Below are 20,626 nucleotides of genomic sequence, written 5' to 3'. Positions count from 1 at the left end.
AAGCCTCCTTGGCATGTACCCAAGTGAAGTTATGATTCACATTCAGACCTAACACACCCAGTCCTAGGTTTAAATATAATTTATGGTATCTAATCAGGCTGACTGTATAAACATATCAGGGAATATTATTAGTTAATTCCTGCATCAAGTCCCTAGCTCCACATTCAGCTGTCACCTCTCATTTAGAAAGATGGTGTGATCTGTTTTAAATACTTAAAAGTGATGAAGAGTCTTCCATGTCTTGTCTTCTGTGCTTTGGTTAGAAGAGGGACAAAATAAAAAAATTTTTAAAGGGGGGAACAAAAACCACTGTCAGCACTTAGAGTTATATGAAAAGTTTGAGTATGTCCCATTTTAATTCAGAGGTAATTATGCAAAATCCATTGGGGTTATCCTGGTGTGAGCATCAGCAGAAGGATCACTACACCTTTCTCCCCTGATTTTTCTGTTATAATTGTATCTAAGTTGTAAAAGAGGGCTCTCTGTGCCATTCTGCAGCTAGCTGATATTACTTACTATACAGAGTGAATTAAAATGATAGATTTGGTTGTACTGTTAAATTTGGGGAAATGGATTTTATTGTGTGATGCTTCCAGGTTATCTCAGAATGTGTTCTGACAGTTGATTTTAGCAAAGGAGTAATTGAATTCCCCTAGAGAGTGTTAGCCTGGGAATTGTATCAGCTGTGCTAAATCAGTTGAATTATTGAGGCTATGCATTGCATTAGCAATACTTGTGCAGTACAAATTTTCCAAGGGAAATGATATTTTTTTTCAGCTTGATATTCCGAACCTAAGTTTATCTCGTAATAGTTAAATACCTTTCTGTGCTTAAACATCTGTAGTCAGGCAAGCAATTTTAAATCTGAGGTTTAAGCCCAATACTGATACTTCATGGTCTGATACTTTAAGATGTTGACACATTTAGTAGGGACCATCTTCCATGTCTAAAGTTGCAAAAATCACTCAGCAGTGTGCACAAATGACACCATAAAAAGAAGAATGAATTGGAACAAAGCTGTTTTCAAAATGATGATTCTGATGTGATGCTTTGTTCTTCCTTTTATTGCTGATTTTAAATGCAACAGGTTTTCAGGGGTGAATCGAGTTAACACTGATGAAGTGAAACCAGAGATTCTTTAACCTAAATTTACCATACTCCTATGTTTAATATTATGAATGGCAAAATAGCCCCCAGACAGAGATTATGTTCTTTAGTATAAATACCTCTGAAAGCTTTGACATTCAGTCAATGAAAAAGAGTAAGCCAAGTCATCCCTGCAGTAACAGATTTAAACTTCTAGATTAATAGAAGGGGGATTTACAGTACAATGCTGTGAGAGCTTATTTACATGCTGAAGACAGTGGGGTAATACTTAAGAGTAATTTCTTAAAGGGACACACAATCCTAGTAGCACTTTCAACCTTTTTCAGATAAGCAGGTTATGAGACATTCTACATGGACCAAAATTTGCTTATTTTTAACTCCAGGAGAATTTCTGCTGAACTCAGACTTAACTTTAAGTTAAGCTCAGTTTAATTTAGCTCTAAACTTTAGAGTTACTTGGTCTCCTGGCTTTTGTTCATAATGGAAGGGGCATCAACCTTAAACCACTTAAACCATGGGCCGTTCTGTCTGCCACAGAAGATTGTGGGGTCAAAGAGGAGGAAGGAGATGCCAAGATTTGGCTTTCAGTTCTGTATGGATTTTGAAGAGTGAGGAGTGCTGGGAGCATGCGCAAGAGCCAGCTTCGGTCTGTTGAACTCTGTTTTGCCAGTGTCATCTGAAAGATGGAGTAGGGTGCAGTTTGGAGGGGCTGGCCCACGTCATTTGCTCAGAAGAGCACAACTCCTTGAAGGCTGTTTTTGTCACTGGCTCAAGTCAACGTTGCCTTGTGGTGCTGCTGTCCTTGCCTGTGGGAACCAGAGCGAACAAGTTTGCCCACAGTCAGCCATAGAATTGAATTTTGGCCAAGCTACCAAAATTAAAACCTGCATAAATCCTTTGATCCAAGAATCTTGGCTTTTTTTTTCTGATGATCATTTGAGGTTAACTTCACCTTTGTGACAAACATACAGTTGAGTTGCAAATCCACTCTCAAGGTTATGACCTTCCAACTTCCTTGTGCGGGTAAGTCCTAAACTACCTTGTACTTGGTGCACAGTATGGTTGTTTAGAGGGGAAAATGTGTTCACCTTATAAAATTGATTCCATTCTGTAGATTCAGAGACTTAACTATTGCACGTTAACTTTTTTGTGTAGGCAAAACCGTAATTACATTTTTAAATACTGAATTGTCTATAATAAAAAATTGGCATTGTTGTAGGAGATTGTTGAACTAATTGGCATTAACTAATTTACTCTAGTCATATTGTAGAGGATGGAAGGAAAACTCCTCATAGTGAAGCTGCTAAATTGATCGATATACTTAATCATCTGTACCTTTTTTCCCAAACAGGCAGGAGAAAAACATTATCACCCAACGTGCGCACGATGCGTCAGGTGCAGTCAGATGTTTGCAGAAGGAGAAGAAATGTATCTTCAAGGTAAAAACAAAAACAAAACCAACCAACCAACCAAAAACCAAAACAGTTACACTTGGCAGTGTGGCCCACTTGGCCATACCTGCTAGCATGGCTGAGCTGTTTTGCACATATTTTCAGCTCATAACTACCAAAGAAAGTGAAGAATGCAATGTGTAGGCTAAGGAAAAGCAAAACCAAACCCTTGTTGCTTCTTATTCACCTATTACTTCTCTGTCAGTTCAAATCCAATAGCAAGTGTGAATCACAGAAAGGATGAGCGGTAGCAGTTTTTTCCTGCAGATGGAAGTACTTGACAGTGAAGATTATAAAATTTTCCATTTGCTAAAAAAATGTGATTTTTCTGCAGTGATAAATGGTCCAGATGAAAGTTAACACACATGAGGGACAGCAGGTTCCCTAAAGCTGCCGTTGCAGTCTTAAGACCAGTTCTGTACCCATTGTCCATTTAGGTATGAGGAGGAAATCTGAAGGTCCTTACCAGGATTCCCCTCAGTCAGACCTAAGTGCCCTCAGAGGGTGGAGAAGAGGATGCCGTGGAGCTGAAGCCCTTACCACACAATATACCTATACCTTATGTAGTCATAAGCTTACAGAGGAGAAATTTGGTGTTTCCTGTCAGGGAATTTCGGTGGTAATAGATAAAAAAGAAGGTTGTTTAACATAGATCTTTCATATGTAGCAACTTTTAGCTGTACTAAACTGATCAAAGTAAAGAATGTCTACACAGTTAATTACAGGGTCAGATACCAGAGAAAATGAAGACTTTTGCCTATGTCTTTGATTGGCAGTATCTTTTCAAAGGAAAACAGAAAAGAGAAACTCAGTAGGATGTGGGAACTGCAAGACTGGTGTATTGCCCTAAAATCACATGCTTGCCCAGATCTGTATTACAACTTTGCAATTGTCCGTGGTTTTCTAGAAGTGTACTTTGAAGTCATTCATTAAGCTGGAAAAGTTAGACTTTATTTAAAACACAGCAGTGGTCTCAGTTAGATCTAATTATAATTTAGTATGTTATTTAAAATGACAATTTTGTTGTCACTTTGGTTTGCAACAAGAACTAGCTCATTAAAGGACATAATGATCCTTGTCTGTGCTCATGGATTCTCCCTCAGGAGCCAGAAAATGCTGTGGTTCTTTCAATTGCAAAATAGCTTAGCAGTACTAAAATCCCCTGGGAAATCAATGCTTTAAAAAACACTATCAAACTACAAATGTTTCTAGATTTCAAACCCTCTGAAATTGGGTTGCAAGTGAATCTTCTTTTTAAGTTCAGTTTGTTATAAGAGTGGATATTTCTTAGGTTTTGTGCTCATTTTTAGTTCAAATAATTGCAAAGTATGCTCAGATCTTGTTAATTTGGACCCATCTTACTCACTTTAATTTCTGATGCCCAAAACATTCATACCAGCTTACTATCATACACTTTTTGTCTTCACGTGAAGAGCATTTTCCTTTAGAAACTGGTGTTAAGTTCATGAAAGATCTGTGATGATGTATTTGGATCGCCTGACCTGATGTGTTAGATAATAAAAAATATCAGAGCCCAGGGTTTTATAACTTGTTCTTCATCCTCTTAAAAAACTACTGTAAAATTCCTTTAGATATTGTATGTTCCTTAGCAGAAATTGAGTCATCAGTGGTCATCCAGCAGATGACTTTCAGGTGAAAGGACTCTTTTTCTTCTGTGTGAAAAACTTTCCCAGTCCGTTTTGCTTGACCACAGATAGGAATATTTCAAAAAAAGTTGATCTAAATATTTCTTTAAAGCATTTGGAAGATTTACATCAACTTATGCAGCAGTTGGGACAAATGCTTTCAGTGGGCAAGCTTAGACCCCCTTGTAATCAGACATAAATTAGCATTGAATTTAAAGGTGCTATAAAGATGTTTCTTAGTGGTTCAGTCCTAAAAAACTTCAGTAACTTAGTAATCATAATTTATCTGGTATCTACTTACAGATAGTCTTTTACTGCTTGAGTCTGGGTTCATCTGGGTTATTTTTGTGAAATAAATTCTAATGATCTCCATCTGTCTTCTGGGAAATACTTTCTGTTTCTATCTTGTTTCCAAAATCCACTGGTAAGAAAACTATCAAACTGCTGTGAAAACAAAGCATTTCCAATAAATCTTCTTGATGCTCTCCACCCAATATAAACATTAAATATTTATAACACAAAAGTTCTCAACTTCCCATTTGGTCAGGCAGAAGTTGTAGTGCAATCACATTATTTAACTGTGCAGAGCTTTACTTTGTCGCTTGTCCGAGCTCAGACTGGCATAAACATAAAGATCCGTTTTTACTATTAAAATCTACAAATATTTATTTTATTTTATGTGATTACACACATTCCACTTCGATTGAACAAAGAGTATTGAACATTGTGTTCAACTTTTTAGAAGATTTGGGTTTTTTCCCTTTATGGCTAATGCAAAACTATTAAGTTTCTTTCTCACGCTTAAAGTTTACTTATATCTCTGGAGTTCATAGTCCTCTCTTCAGTACTTACATGCAGTAGAGAATTGATTCATTCTGTATTTCCTGCTTCCTCCAGGATGGATATTCCCTCGAATTTATGCAGTTCCTTAGTATTTGACTTAGGAGAGACAAACATATGGGTAGTGCAAGATCAGTACAGTGAATAATTCAGAAAGACAGACTGGATTTTCAGCCAGTGTTAGATGCCACAATGCTATTCCATCCCATCACAGTGTGCTACTTAGTTTGACCTGGGCCAGACTATTACAAGAACAGGTATAATAACAGTGCAGGAAATTCCGACTACATATAGGGGGAAAAAAATTACCATAAGAGTGGAACAGGTTGCTGAGAGATGCTGTGGAATCTCCCTCCTTGGAGATGCACAGAACCCAACTAGGCGCAGCCCTGAGCTGCCTGCTGTAATGGGACCTGCTCTGAGCAGGAGGTTGGGCTGGAGGAGCTGCTTAGCTTCACACTTCTTAGGACTCAGGTTTTGATGTTGATCTCATATATTGAAGTGCATGTAGCTTTCTGAAGCACGTCTAGTCTTTAAAATGTGTGTGGTCAGGCTTACAGATACTGAGAAGTTGTCAGTTTTAGCTTTGAAAGCATCCATGAAGTAGTGACTGCAGTGGTAGCAGTCAGTCTGCTGTGTCTTATAGGAAGGTTTAATAAAGTTATTATTTTAAACTTTTTAAGGTTCTTATTGGGGAGCTGAATGAAGCAGAACTTTAAATTTACTTTCCAGGTACATCCATTTGGCATCCAGTTTGTAGACAGGCTGCAAAGGCTGAAGAAAAAAACAAGGTAAAAAGACTGTATTTTTACACAGTGTTATTCTATTGTCATATTATTCTCTATCCCTTTTTTGCAGCGAGCATGGAGGGAAGGATTTGGAATTTTTTCACTACTGTAATTTTAAATTTTAAATGACAGAAATCTAGTAGGTTAATGTAATGTAATAATGTAATATAAATATTCTGCTTTTACTTAGTGATTAAAGCTACAACTTGAGCAGAATGCTGACCTAAGCTATAAGCTGAATAAGGAAAAATGTGAAAATATAAATAAGAAAAAAAAAGTTAATTTTTAACTTCTGTCTGATTATGATGTGATCAGTGCACGACCTCTTCTCTTTTTATGTGGCTCTGCACTTAAAAGATCAGAGGACTTTCACTTTATTTGTTCTTACAAAAAAATCTCTCCTTGGAATTCCTTTTTTATTATTTGTTTGTAAAATGTTGGCAAGCCATCCCCAACTTAATTCAATCTCTGGCTTTAAGTACCTCCTTAAGTTGAATGATTTGTGCATCTGTCTGTGTGCAAGGGGAAAAGGAGGGAGTTCTGGCAACTTTAATAATTACAAGGTTAGCAGATGAATAATCTGCCCCTAGGAAATGAAGAATTAATCTGTAGCTGGGGAAATGATCCCTCTGAAGTGGTGAGACTGAGATAGTACTATCTCATTTAATGTGGAGGCTGAGTATGGGGTTTTTCAGTTCTGATGTTCTCTCATGCTCCAAGTGGTACCCTTGGTATCCTTGTTTGAAAAAGCTCTGTTTGATTCATCAAGGCTTGGATGGAAGGCACATGGGACAAGTCAGAACAGTAGGCAGCAGCTATAAAAAGAGTGTTTATGAATCTGGTGTTAGCAAGTGCAACTTTGACTAAATTACAGTTTTGAAAAAAAATTGGTTTGGGCTGTACCCTGAAGGATCTTGACTGTATTTTTTGTACCCATATGTTTGGGAAGCGATTACTCTGGTATTCTTCATGGTGAGCTCTGAACATCAAATAAGTAGCTTTTCAATATAAAATGTATTGTTTAATACATGTATATTTAAAGTTGTCAAAATACTTTAATAAGAGCTGCTGATTCAGCCTAATACTATTAAGCTGTATTTCAGGCTTCCTAAGAATTTTATTCTGGCTGAGTAACTGAAATTACAAGGCTAAAACCCCATGTAATTTATTGAAAAAGTAGTGGGGTTTGGTTTTGGGGTTTTTTTACTCTCCTTCAAAGAAAGACAGCAGACAAGGTTGTACTGGGTTCCTACTTGGCAACCTTTTCCTCACAAAGGCAAAGTGTACTCGTAAGATACCGTGTAAAGCCCGACTCCTTTATAACACATCTCTCCTGGGCACTGGGAGTTTGCCGCTTCCCCAGCAGAGAAGACGACATCTGTATCTGAAAGTCAGTGGGAGTTTTACCTGAATAGGGAAAAAACTCAGAATGGAGCTCAAAGAATTTTCCCAAGTCTGGTAATTTTTCCTTTTCGTTGGGTTTTTCCTCTTTTTTTGGTCTTTACAATCATTATTGAAAAAACAAACCAAGAAGAAAGGATGCTGTTTCAAAGAGGATAGTAACGGACTTTTCAACATAACATGTAAATTTGGGAATGGGGTACACTAGTTGAGAAATTTTCTGGTTAACCTTTGCAGTTTGTTGTTTTTAAAAGTCAACTTTGTGTATATTTGTATAGATACATGCACAGCATGTAATTAAAGTAGGTAACAAAGGCAGAAGGAGTAAGTGGCAGCATACTCCAAAACTTTGGAGATGAAGTGGAAGGGAAAAAGAAGTTGTGAAATAGAGTGACAGCAGAAAGAAAAATGATGGGAGAGTGAGATCGTAAGCAGAAGGGATGAAGCTGGAAAGACAGAAGAAATCAAAGTAGCGAAAGAAAGAATAAGGACTATCAAAAGGCATAAAGGAAAAAGAGGTAGGTGGAGGAAGAATAAAAATGCATAGTATGGAGAAAAGAACTGAACAGAGGCAGTGGAGTCAACTGAGACGCGAGTTTTTATTGCCAGAGCTAGGAGATTACGTGCAGCAGATGTGGACTGGGCATGCTAAAAGGGGTAATGGATTGTGCAGACAATAAACAGCATGTGTGAGATATGGAATGAGCAGGTTTTAATCACCAGGAGGAGAAACAGGAAAATTTGTGGGAGTAACTGAATAGAATAAGGAAGCATAGAAGCAATCTGTAGAAGTACCTTAGAAAGATGAGACTCTACACGTTGATTGCAAAAGTTAGAAATTTTAATGAATTGTAATTCTTCTTAAGAACAAGACGGCACCTCTAAGTTGAGGAAGGCCCAAGAAAAAACTCCAGGAATTTGTTAAGTGTTATTAAATATATTCAGACAGGTATGTTATGCATTTTAAGGTCATGCTGCACTGTGTGATCTTAAAACACACTCCACTGATGCACATGACACAAAAAGAAGCTCTGAAGCTTTATCTAGGGAATCCTGAGGTTAATTCAAAACTGTCATTTGACTTTAACAGGGTTTAAAACATTGGAATAGTGCAGTTTTCTTCAGATTTTTTTCTCTACCACATTGAGCCTCCTGTAGGGTCATCGTGAAAGAGAAGTATGGTTTGCACATAGCATCAGTGCATTGATGACACTTTCGTGTCATTTATACAAGTTCTGGAAAATGGCAATGTGCTTTAACTATGCAGAAGAACAGTGCAATTACCCTGTCTGTGTTCAATGATCATCTCAACGGCAGCCACAAGTATTTCTCAGATATTACTCTATTTCCATGCTTATCCCCTTGGACCTTCTGAGTGTGTACAGAGCCTCAGTGTGAGACAACTGAAAACAAGAGAGAGAAAATTCCAAAATCCCAGTCAGACATGCCAAAACAATTAAACTGAATCTTTTTTACATGGATAAATATCTCTACGTAATTGTCTCAGAGAAGCCATAGGACTGTTTGGGCTAAAGAAGGTCAGTGGAAGTGCAGTTGTGATAATTTAGTTTGTGTGCTGTACTAACACAGTACAGTACAGATATATTCACGTATTACTTCTAAAAGCTAGTAAATACTTCAGATAAAGACTGTGGTAGTAGCAAGGATGCTACCTTGACCTGACAGCTTAATAGTGCTAAAATCCTTTTAAGGATTTAAACAGTTGTAACCTCCAGGTAAGAAGTGTCAGTGTTTGGTGAGATAGTAAATGATGGTCCTTCTAAACACACGGAAAAATAGGTACTTTTTGCAATCAGGGACAGGTTTTTCCATAGATGGGAAAGAATGTTTACCCAGAATTAACATATCTGGGTAAAAGAGGGTATAAACCCATGATTTCGTAGTACAATTTGTTTAAACCTCGATTATGAATGTCAGGTCTGTTCACTCATGGTTAGTATCATTGTGCCTCACAACCCTTTGTTATTTAAACGTAATTATATTTTTCATCATAAAGGAATATACTAAAAAGAAAGCAATAAAAGTCTGAATCACTCTGAATGCCAGAGTGATTGAAAACAGCAAAAGCAGTTGAGTATTAAAATTAATCTGATAGTCTTATGATCAGAGAAGGGGAAGCTAACCCTTTGGGTGTCTGATTCAGGATGCTCTGCAGGATGTCGTGCTGTTTGCTATGAGTGAGTGGCACCATAGTGTGACACGTTCCAGAAGCAATGTAGATTGTTTTTGATGGTGTAACTTTGGAGTAAAAATGCTGCCTCTGTATCATCTTGTAACTTGACCTGTCCCTAATAGTGCCCAAAGGCTGTCCTGGCAGCCCAGAAGTGCCCCAGGCCATTTTGTTCTAAAGAGAGGGGAAAAGTAAGTCATATGTAAAATAATTTTTGCATTTTCAGAAGGTTAATTTGATTGACTAAAAATGTTCTTTTGTTTTTAACTCCTTGGTGTGTCTGTTTGTTTTGAACTCGCTGTAATATGCCATTTTTGAGTGGTAAAAGTTAAATGTAATGAAATGTCTTGCACACTCTTTTTGAATTAATAGTTACATTTTCTCTCCCTCTACTCTCTTTCTTACCTGTTTCACTTCTCTTCCCCTGCCATAGGAAACGAGGACTTCCTCTGAGAGTATTATTTCTGTACCTGCTTCAAGTACATCAGGCTCCCCAAGCCGTGTGATCTATGTGAGTATTTCATGGTGAAATTCGTTCTGTGGGATGGGGAAAACCCTGTGCTTCCTCCTACAGTTTCGCACTTTGTGTGGAAAGTTTTCATCTCGAAACCACTGCAGTTGGTGATTCCTCTAAAATGGAATTTACTTTGTCATGTTTAAAGTGTTCAAATAGTGCATTTTCCATAACAGAAGTCTGGCAGTTTCCTGTTATTTTTTGTGGTGTATTTATAGCGCTTACTTTACAACTAGAGCTGGCTTATACCAAAGCATGCAAAATACCGCAGTGCTTTCTAAAGAGAAAAGTTTAAGTAAACAGTACAGCTCACAGGTAGATTACAAGCTTAGATTTGAATGCAACTTGTCTAAATCGAGCTCTTGAGCCTGCATCTGATTGCTTATGAAAACACTCGTGCATGTGATTGCAGGACTTGGGCCTTGACAAATGTCAGTCCCTAACCTCAGAGGACATTTGATGTGTTTATGGTTTAAGAAGTGCTAGCTCTGGAAAGCTCATAGAGAGAATTTAAAATAAAAATATGAGAAAACCTTATGCTGAGTATTTTTTTCTTTCAGTCCAGCTGTACCTTGCTTGTCATAATTGCTGTAGCTAATGTTCATGGCCAGATTCTCAAGGATACTACTAATAGGTAAAAAATTTCCAAGTGTGGCATGATCCATACAAACATCTCTTGGACAACTGCAGTATTCCCAGGGCTATTCTTTGTCCTGTCCAAGTATCCCTCAGGTGGGCAGGTTGTTCTCATCAGATAGGACCATATGCAGAGGAAATTACTGGAGATGTGATTGGCTGCAAGAGAGGTTAAGGGCTTTTATCTGCTACATTGAGACAAGCAAAAGAGTACCTGGGAGCCAAACTTGGCTTTTTTCTTCAAGTAAAAGTTATTTTGAACGCAATATCCCCTTTATCTGAGTAAGATTGAACTAGAAGTGGAGGAACTGTACCTTATCTAAATGCTCATCGGTGTTTCTGAGCTCTCCTTCCAGTAGAGCTCCATGCTGGTGGATACCAGTGGTGTATTCCCAGTAAAAAAATGTCATTGCCTCAACTCCTGTGAAGACAATTCATTGTGCTAGGAGCCTATGATCATGTAAACACTTTCTTTGGCCAGACGGTCTCTCTCTCTCTCTCTAGCCATGCACCACTTCATTGTTTTTATAAGCATGAGCATTCTTCTAAGATTTATGTGATTATAGTGACATTTATCTAACTGTTGGATGTTACTGTTTTTCTTGATGTTTGTGATTACAGCTTTAAACAGGCTTCACAGCGTGTTAAGTAAAGGACAAACCTCCATTCTCTTTTTCTGTTTGTTTTTTTAATAAAGGATATCATTAAATCTGCTCACAACTCTAATGTTTGTGAATGTAATATACTTTAGAGGAAGCTGGGACTGTGAAAGAATAAAGTTGTCTAGCAAATATGAGTCAATTAAGAAGAAAGATTCCCCAGAGGCATGCAAGTTCTTGCTATATCTGTCTTATCTCTGACTGCTTAATTGTCAAAGCTGTGAGATTGATTAAATCCTATTTTGGCTTTCACGAACAGGAAAGTAAAAAGAATTAAAAACATGTTACTGGACTTCTATATTATCAAGATCATTCTTTGGCTATCTTTTGCATGTTTTCTGTTACAGGAGTGTTATGACATGCAGACCTGCTCAAGATTTGTCTTGGGTGCTTTCATGATCGGTTTTACCAAACCTAATTCATGCTGCCACTGAAAGGAAGATCTGACCCACATGTAGCCCTGTCCCTCTCTGACTGTATCTTCCCACCTCCTCTTTGATGCTAGTAATAGTGGGTACACAGAGGTATGATCAGTCAGATTTGAGACCAGATTCAGCTTAAAAATAACCCAGGAAAAATCTCCAGCCAACCAAAGAGGCAAAAAAAAGACCTGGCCGTCTACATGTCTTGTAATGCTAACATAGAAGGCAGAGCAGAGTGAGAAGGTGCATACAGGACAGTTGCTTTCAACACTAGTATGGATTCAGACCATTAAAACCAATAGTAAAACTGTACCTTAACAACTGGTTAGCTCTGTGAAGGATCATGGTGGACAAAAGAGAATTTAGAGAAAATGGTTAAAGTTTAGGAATCGTGAATTTGTGGTGCTCATACTTTCAAAGGTATCAAGTCAGAGCAATGCAATCATTCTGAACAACGTGTCATCTCATGGGAGACGTGTTTCTGGGTCATGGTTGAGTGGTCAGCTAGGAAAAGATGAAGAAAGCGTGTTTTGACTAAACCTGAATGTGATTCATACAGATGGTTTACTAAAGCCATACCACCTTTTTTTCATCTGTTGATGTCAGACTTTGGTGTCTTCTTGTACTGAGAGAGGTCATAGGCCAATGCCCTTTGAAGTGAATGGGCATCTTTTCATGATCTTTAGTGATGGCTTCATTATATCCAGACTGAAATTACCCTAGTGCTAACATCCCCTCAGAGTCCCTAAGTACCACTTAAAAATTAGTTGATAAATTATTCCATTAAATGAGGCTTAAATAAAAGTCTGTCTTTGTACTTAGCTAAATTTTGTGAAGAGAGAATTAGATGCTCTAACCTAATATATCCAACTGAAAGGTTTAGGTTAAGTTACATAGCTGTGTTCTATGTTCTCATACTAGGAATAGAAATCACATTATATTTTTATACAGATCATATTTGCAATTATACAATTGTAAAATTACATATTCCAAATGAAATGGATACTCTAAACTTAGAGCATGGTTTTAACAGTATCCAAAATACCAGATTATTGAAGAAATGGCTTAAAGCCTCTTAGCTGTAATTTGAGCCTTCCCTAGCATATTTCAATTCTACTCACGTATTTGAAAGTAGGTGAAACAAATAAAAAACAATGTAGGCTGAATGTTTGTATAATTGAGTGTTCAGAAAGCAACTGTATCTCTAAGGTGTTTTTTCATCCAAATTTGCTTACATTTTGATATTTAAACTGAAAGGAATGCTATAACTAGATTAAGTTTTACTCCTGACAGTTCTGAAGTCTAGTGGGAGGATCTCAAGTTGCACATCTGCATGGAGAGATAGGGGCTAAAATTACTATAATTCACATTTAAATATTCCCAATTCTGAACTTCTTTGGGTTCACTAAAATAATCTCCACAACCCTGGATACATTAAAAAAGAAAGTGTCACAGCCTCCTTGGCCTTCCTTGTAGGTAACAATGCTGCCCAAAGTCTTCCTGGAACAGGCCTGATGGACAAACTCCTCCTTACCTTTACATGACCTGTCTCTACAATTGGAGCTTGCCACTGGCTTCTCGGTAGGGAGGAATTTATTTTCATTAAGGACTTATTTCATTGCTCTTTAGCTTCTTAAAGTAGCTGCAAGGAAGGCAAGATCTGTAGATTGCTGAAGAATCACATCTTTAATTAAAACACATTTTTTCATTAGTTTTGAGGATGAGAATATGTGATGGTTACAGCAGATTTGTTCCATTTTCTTAGTTAAGAGGAATCTTTCTCCTTTCTGTGTTGCTTATGTTCGCACGGATTCATACATTGCTTTAGAAAAAGGGATAACTGAAAGTTGTCACATTAATTTTTTCCTGTATGATGAACCTAATAGAAAACTTCCCTGGAAAATCTATTGAACTTTTCTTAGCTCATACTAAGAAAAATTATAATCACTGCACACATAAATCCTGGATCCTTTCATATTTTTGCATGTGGAAAACATTATTACAGTTTTATAGCTGATCATACTGAGATTTTCAGAGAATAGCAAGATTCACTCATCATTTTGTTGCCAGCATTCTGCAAAGCCTGAACTGGGAATGGGACAATTATGCTGCCCGTTTCTCCACTCTCAATGTGGCCAACTTGTTGTCATATCTACAAGACAGTACGTGCTGGATACAGTTCTGTTGCAAGTTACCATTATCCTCTGGATATTCTGTGCAAATGTGGCATTTTGATAATTATACTTTTGGAATGAGAATAGTAAGAGGAGAATGGGGAGCAACACAGCCCTTTCCCTCTGTTGGCTGTGTGAGTCTCATGAAAGGATTTGAACTTTACTTAAGTGGCATCTGCAATCTTCCAAATAATCCACCATGGTGCAAATCCATCATCTGCTGGTTTGTGACCTATAATTAAGGGCTACTTAGACATAGTCAGGAAAGGAGGTGAAGCTGTGGGACACAGCTGAATGGGAGAAATTAAAGATCTGACTAATGTTTTTCAGCATCTGGAGAGTATATGTCAGAAATACGTGTTTGATTATTCACTGCTGCTTATGGTAGGGGAACCCTGCACACCGAAACCACTTTAAAATGAAGAGTGTCTTGCCTGAAAAAGACTACAATATCTGTCCACCATGTGTCTCTGTGCAGCTAGCAGTAAGCGGGATATAACCGAGGGAACTGGAATGATGCCATGCTACTCCTATTAGCCAAATGTGAGTGACAAAGAAAAGTGGAAAGCACCAATATATAAAAACAGCAATAATATTTAGCATTGTGCAGTAAATATAACAGATTTAAATGTGCACAGTCAGAAAAAGTGGTTTATTTTATGACGATGGCTTTTCTACCTACACTTGTCTGTCCTTTTCTGATTGCATCCTGATCATGTTCTTTCTTATTCTCACTACTTTCTTTCCTCCTTTTCTTAGGCAAAGCTTGGAGATGAAATTCTTGACTACAGGGATTTGGCTGCTCTTCCTAAAAATAAAGCCATCTATAACATTGACCGCCCAGATATGATCTCCTATTCTCCATATATCAGTTACTCTTCAGATGACAGGCATAGTTACGGGGAGGTACTGAAACATGGGTATTTTTTTTCCACTATGAATTTGAGATTTTATGTGCATCATTAAACATGTTGCTGAACACTCTTAAACATGTGCATAATTATTTAAAAAAAAAAAAAAAAAAAAAAAAAAACTAACTTTTATAACTTCAGTTAATTGAGTCATGTCATCCATTCATTCACAAAGCTTTCCAGAAAACAAGCGAGATGTTAATTTCACTTTTTAGTTTGTGGAAATTAAAGAATTGCTTTCTGTGATCATTTTTTAAACAGATGACATGTAATTAACATATGGTTTTCTGTGCATGCAATAGGAAATGGAAGCCATTGCTAACTGTAATGCCAAAATCAGAAGCGAAGCCAAATATCTTTCATGATTTTTTTTTTTTTTTAAAGTGTACCATGTTATTTTGGTAACACAACAATGGTATCACTTTCATATGTACAAATTTCTTTCAACTGTCCTTTACTAAAGTTCATCCTCATGTCATGCATGCATTTCAGCCTACTCATATGCAGACCTAATATTATGCAGTTTGTGCTAATGAAATCTAATTTAACATGATCTTACTAATTCTGTTTTTTGTGAAGCACATTTGTATATAACTCCTGTCATGCAAGTTAGCTTTTTTTCCCTAACCATATCTACCTTTCTTTTGAATTTCTGATTTCTTTAATAATTTTAGATACATTTTTACAAATCAAACCTCTTCTATGTCTTGCTAATATACCTAGTATATCTACAGTCTAGAATGGAAGTCTACTTTGTTCTCTATAGGTGTAAGTGAATTGGTAGAAATAAATGCTATAAATAATATCCATACTATTTATAATATCCCTAGTCCTGCTATCACTTACACCTTTTACACTTAATCAGTACCACTGAAGTCTCAGTACTACTCTCAGGTGAAGTACAGTACATATGTTATGTTTTGCAGACTCTCTTGCAAACACTCTCTGTACAGTGCTGAACCACAGTAGCTCCATTATAATGCATCCTAAAAGAATTAAGATTGTATCTGGTAAAGGGTTTAAATAGTATTTAGGTTTCTGATTTCATAAAACTGAAAGCTGCTGCCTAGCCCTTAACCTATGGAGTATGAACACTTCCTTTCTGTGTCAAAATTCGTGGGTGCTGATAATGTTTGTGGCCCTCCTCAACTGCCAGTTTACATCTAGGCTTGGCGGAGGTGCATGGACTGCAATTTTCTGCCCAGCTCCTGTGAGGACTTGGTCATTGCTCCCACTCCGAGGTGATTTTGCACTGTGCTCACAATACAACGTGCACATTTTCATGGTGCGCCAAATATTTATATCCTTGATGTTGCCAGGGGTAAAAACCAGAATCCTGTCTTCCAAATTTCAGCATCCTGGCTACTACCTGCAGCTGCAATAGTTTCAGTAGATTTGCTCAACTAACAAAACATAGCATTTAATTTTGAAAGGAAAATGAATGAACAGCAAATTGTCAAATTACATGATGTTTAATTAAAAATTATATAGTACAGATATTTTGCTTTCCCCTGAAACAGTCAGCTGTGAACAACAAAGTTCTAGTCCAGATTTTGGAGGTCCTTTAATGCAGATTTAACTAAGGCTTGTGTGTAGTTTCAGGCAGTTGCTTTAAATGGGAGTTTCCCCACCAGCAGCACTCTATGGCACAGGACTGGCCTCAGCAGACCCCAGGATTTTGTAGTAGAGAAATCAACAAAAGCTTCATATGAAATTATTTATATCTTATTCCTTATTTACTTAAAAACTAATTTAAAAATTGCCCTAACTTAATTGACAGGTGTTTCTACTAACTGTATCATGTATTATACATGGATATATATATTTTAAGACTAGTTCTTCTCACAAGTAACATCATGCATGAATTTGTATCACTAATGTATTGTGTGTTGCTGTTTGCAGTCACCTCAGTTGCTCTCTCCAACAACTACTGAGGTAATCCCCAATGCCTTTGTTCTCCTGTTCTGACCCATTTTGTGATGCATAAACATGGTCATACTGATAACCAGCAGCGTCTGAAATGTGGGGTTTGCCTCCTGCCTCTACAGTGCATGGGGTTTTATAATTTATGTTTTTCACAGTGTTACTTGTGTTGAATATGTGCTCTGCTTCTGGATTGTCATCTGTATGCATCTTTCTCCACTGTTGTCCATGTTTCTGCTTTCCAAAATAAAGGTTGTGTGGTGGTCACTTCTTCAAGCTCTATGAAATAAATTGCATTGGGAAATACGATTTATGTTTACATTTAAAGCTACCAGCGTGAGCTGACTTGAATTAACTCTTGGCATAGCTTTCTTTTCTTTTTTTCTTTTATTTTTTTTATTCCACAAATAGTTAAACTACTTATACTGTTTGTGCACACATACTGTTTAAATCATTTGCACATACCTGAACTTCTAGGTTTGTGTATTTTGATGTGCATTAATGATCAAAGCCAGTCATTGTTTCCAGAAACATCACCTTGGAAGCAGTGACAGCATTTCACATAGTTTCCCAGATATTAACTCAATTGCGTATCACAGGCCTGGCTAATTCCTTCATTATCCCAGTTTTATGTATTGCCCAATTATGGTAATAATGGAGATTTTCAAATTTCCATTAAGGATTGTAAATCATAAACTGTCACTATAAGCAGTGGTTAAACAGAGAAGTTAACTAATAGAGATGTAATTTAGTTGATACTTTAAAAATAAAAACGTGCTTTATTTAGTAATTGGATTTCATTAACTTGATTGACTGTTCCTTGCAGAGATACAAAGTACACAAAAGGTGAGGTCTAAAACAATCAATATGAAATCTTGGTGTTTTGGAAGATTATAATAATTTCCTTTAAATTCACTACCAGTTTTCAAACTGTTAATCCTATTAAATTCCAAAAGTGACACTGGTATGGAGGTTGGTGCCACCATGATTTGTGTTACTTGAATAATCCCATGTTATCCAGCTTTGCCATGCTTGCTGTTTTTCTCTAAAGAGTCTATGATCAGGTGCTCAGGCATCATCATCTGCAAACTTGCCACCAGTTTTGTTGCAGAGATTTTTATTAGAGGAAAATTCCACTGTATCACACAATTGGACACATCCATTGACCATTAGCTAACACTCATATGGTATTTAAATATCATCACAAGACTTTCTAGAGATGTTGCTATACTGCTTGTAACTCTTTGCAAGGGTTAGAGTGGGTGTTAAATAATGTAGCTACTTTGGGATCATCTCAAACCAGTTAAGTAAATATCTCGAACTAGGCATAGAGGAGTTGGTGGCAGAATACTTGCAGAACAGTGAATGCTTGAGAAGGCATCAGTTGTTCTCTGTTTTTTGTATAATTTCTTCTGAAATGGATATTAAAGCAATAATGCTACTCACCACTCTACAGAACTGATTTTCCATTTTTGAAAATGCAGTCAGTGAGTCTAGGGTGCGGTGGAAGGGATGGAGCACACCTGAACCAGAGGAGAAAAACTGATGATGAGAGAACATTGTACATCTCTGTAGAGTCAAGGATAATACCAGAGAAGCCAAATTCATCTAAAGTTGAATGGATGGATATAATTAAGTTGTCCTGATAGAAATCTGGGAGATGATCACAGGGCTAAGTAGAATCTCCTGTGTGTTTAAATGATGAATGATCCAATGGGAGTCACACAGATGCCCAAAGATGTCCCAGTATTCCTGACAAGTGACTAACACCTGCTATGGTATAGCATGTCTTCGCTCACTCCTACTGGAATACGAGAAGGGAAGCATTTTTTGGAGTATTTGGAGGTTGCACTGAGTTGTTCTAATTTGAAGTTAACTCAAGCCAATTCTTGCTTGTCTTAAAAGAAACAAGAAATTTGAATTTGCTTTATAGCTAGTTTACAAAAAGTCATTTCCACATCTAATTCACTCAGTAATGCTTTTACTGTTAAGGAGACACTACATGCAAATTACAATTGTAATTTAACTAGCTATAGAATGAGAAATTTGGAATGGGTACATGGTTTTAAGTGGCTGAAGCCAAGGGTTTAGTGAGAAATGGGTTGTATGACTTGCTTTGCACAATGCTGCAGTATTAATGCTAATGCTATATATGAGTGTTTATATCATTTACCTAGCTAGTAATGATCATGTTGTAATATGGTACACTGGGCAATTTATACAGCAGACAGTCATTTCTGTGATGTAATGAAGCCAACAAATGCTAATTTTTGGGTTGCCTGTAACCATTATGCAACCATTCATATGGGTACAAAGTGACCATAGTACTATCACGCTAACCTGATCTCATCTTCCATCCACCTGTGTATGTTCAGGGAATTTACCATCCTGAAACAACACTTCTGCAGTGTTATGTTCTTTTCAAATTATATTGTCATTTTAAATTCATGTATGTGCTGACTTTCCTAGGAACATCACTGTTCTCTGATACTTGGCAGAGCTCTTTCGGTCACACTGCGGTGGAGGTGCTTATGGCTGAAAGCTGCCTCATTTCATTGGGATTGCATGGAGTGTTATGACAGCATCGATTTCCATTTACACAGCACAGAAACATGCAAAATGGCATATTCTGCCTGTTTTGGAAGTTATTTCTCTTCCCTAATGACCTATATTTCCTCTCTTCCTATCAGGGTGACCAAGATGACAGATCTTTCAAGCAGTACAGGACATCAAGTCCTAGCTCTGCTGGCTCACTGGGCTATGGTCGCTACACTCCAACCTCGCATTCTCCTCAGCATTACAGCAGACCAGGTAATTGAAAAGGAGCCTTATTTATTCTCTAGATTTTTCCACTACTTTGTCGTATGTTGTAAGTACGGTAGACTTTGGTAGACAGGCATTTAAGGTGGAGTAGCAGTTCATTGCAGTGGTTTTTTTACTGTGAACAGAGAGTCTCATGGGGAGAAAGGAAACAAGTGCTTCAGGAATGAGCATCTAAGAAAAAGAAAACAGGCATCTAGGAAGATTGATTTTATGTATCTGTAAACATGAATGATGTAAAAATGAAGATAGAACAGTTTAAAGGACGTAATCCTGGTTCCATCCCACCTGAAGCTACACTTTCAATCCACAGCTCTTTCAAGGTGTGGTATGGTAGCGGTGAATGCACACAAAGCCAAGAGGGTGATCAAGTGACTTGGTATCCCTTCTTGTGCCATAGGGTTATGGTCTATGTCTCCTCTCCACAGTGCAAGAGATGGAGGAGTGACTAGTGGTTTTAATGGCTGGATTTTGAAGGCCAAGTTGTTTTAGTTGCGAAGCTTACAGGAACGTTTATTGCAGCTTCGGGCTGTAGTAGCAGCTTGTAGCACAGAGAGGAGGGATCACCTTCTTTTAATCTTTGCATGGGAGTCCCTCACAAAAGCCTGTTCATATTTGGGCACTGTACAGAGTTTCATCCTTGGAAATAATCAACTAAATTGCTGAAAATTCATTCTAATTTTTCTCTACTCCATCGTTTGAATGGAGAACACAGAGTATTTATAGTGTTTTCTTTATTTATATTGTCTTTTAATTTCATTGTGGGATACATTATATTTATAAACTAGTTTGGAAAATTGGGAGTTCTTAATCTTTCCAGTGGAAGCGAAAATTTTATGGGTAACAGAAACAATTTTTACAGGAATTGAATATTGTACTACATAAAGTCTTTGAAGTGGAAATGAGAATAAGTATCAAAGATCTATTAAAGAGAGGAAAGATTAGTCTCCACTGAAGGTCTGGCAGTTGTGTCATAGTGAAGCTTAGCTGCACAGTGTTAAAGCAAGGAGGAAAGACAAAAGAAATCCCATACTAATTCTAATATTTTACAACTTTATTGGAAATTTAGAAGATAGTCATCATAATTGCCACTTTTACTAATTGCCATTAGTCCTCAAAAATCTATTACCAAGATACTACTAC

General features: G+C 37.2%; 1 protein-coding gene across 1 annotated transcript in view; it reads left to right on the top strand.

Annotated features, from left to right (window-relative positions):
• The window catches only part of LOC104160060 (actin-binding LIM protein 2-like), a gene marked incomplete at its 3' end in the record, with an annotated part of 101,621 nt that overhangs the window by 53,610 nt on the left and 27,385 nt on the right, over positions 1-20,626 (top strand). The window contains exons 7-11 of the mRNA XM_009698118.1: positions 2,459-2,546; positions 5,777-5,835; positions 9,858-9,935; positions 14,589-14,735; positions 19,354-19,474. Of these exons, the coding sequence (XP_009696420.1) occupies positions 2,459-2,546; positions 5,777-5,835; positions 9,858-9,935; positions 14,589-14,735; positions 19,354-19,474 (493 nt within the window). The remainder of the gene's footprint in view (positions 1-2,458; positions 2,547-5,776; positions 5,836-9,857; positions 9,936-14,588; positions 14,736-19,353; positions 19,475-20,626) is intronic.

This window comes from Cariama cristata, unplaced genomic scaffold (genome assembly GCF_000690535.1).
Source record: "Cariama cristata isolate BGI_N322 unplaced genomic scaffold, ASM69053v1 scaffold5164, whole genome shotgun sequence".
NCBI classification, from domain to species: domain Eukaryota; kingdom Metazoa; phylum Chordata; class Aves; order Cariamiformes; family Cariamidae; genus Cariama; species Cariama cristata.
Note: the sequence above shows the minus strand (reverse complement) of the source record. Positions and strands in the feature narration are given on the sequence as shown.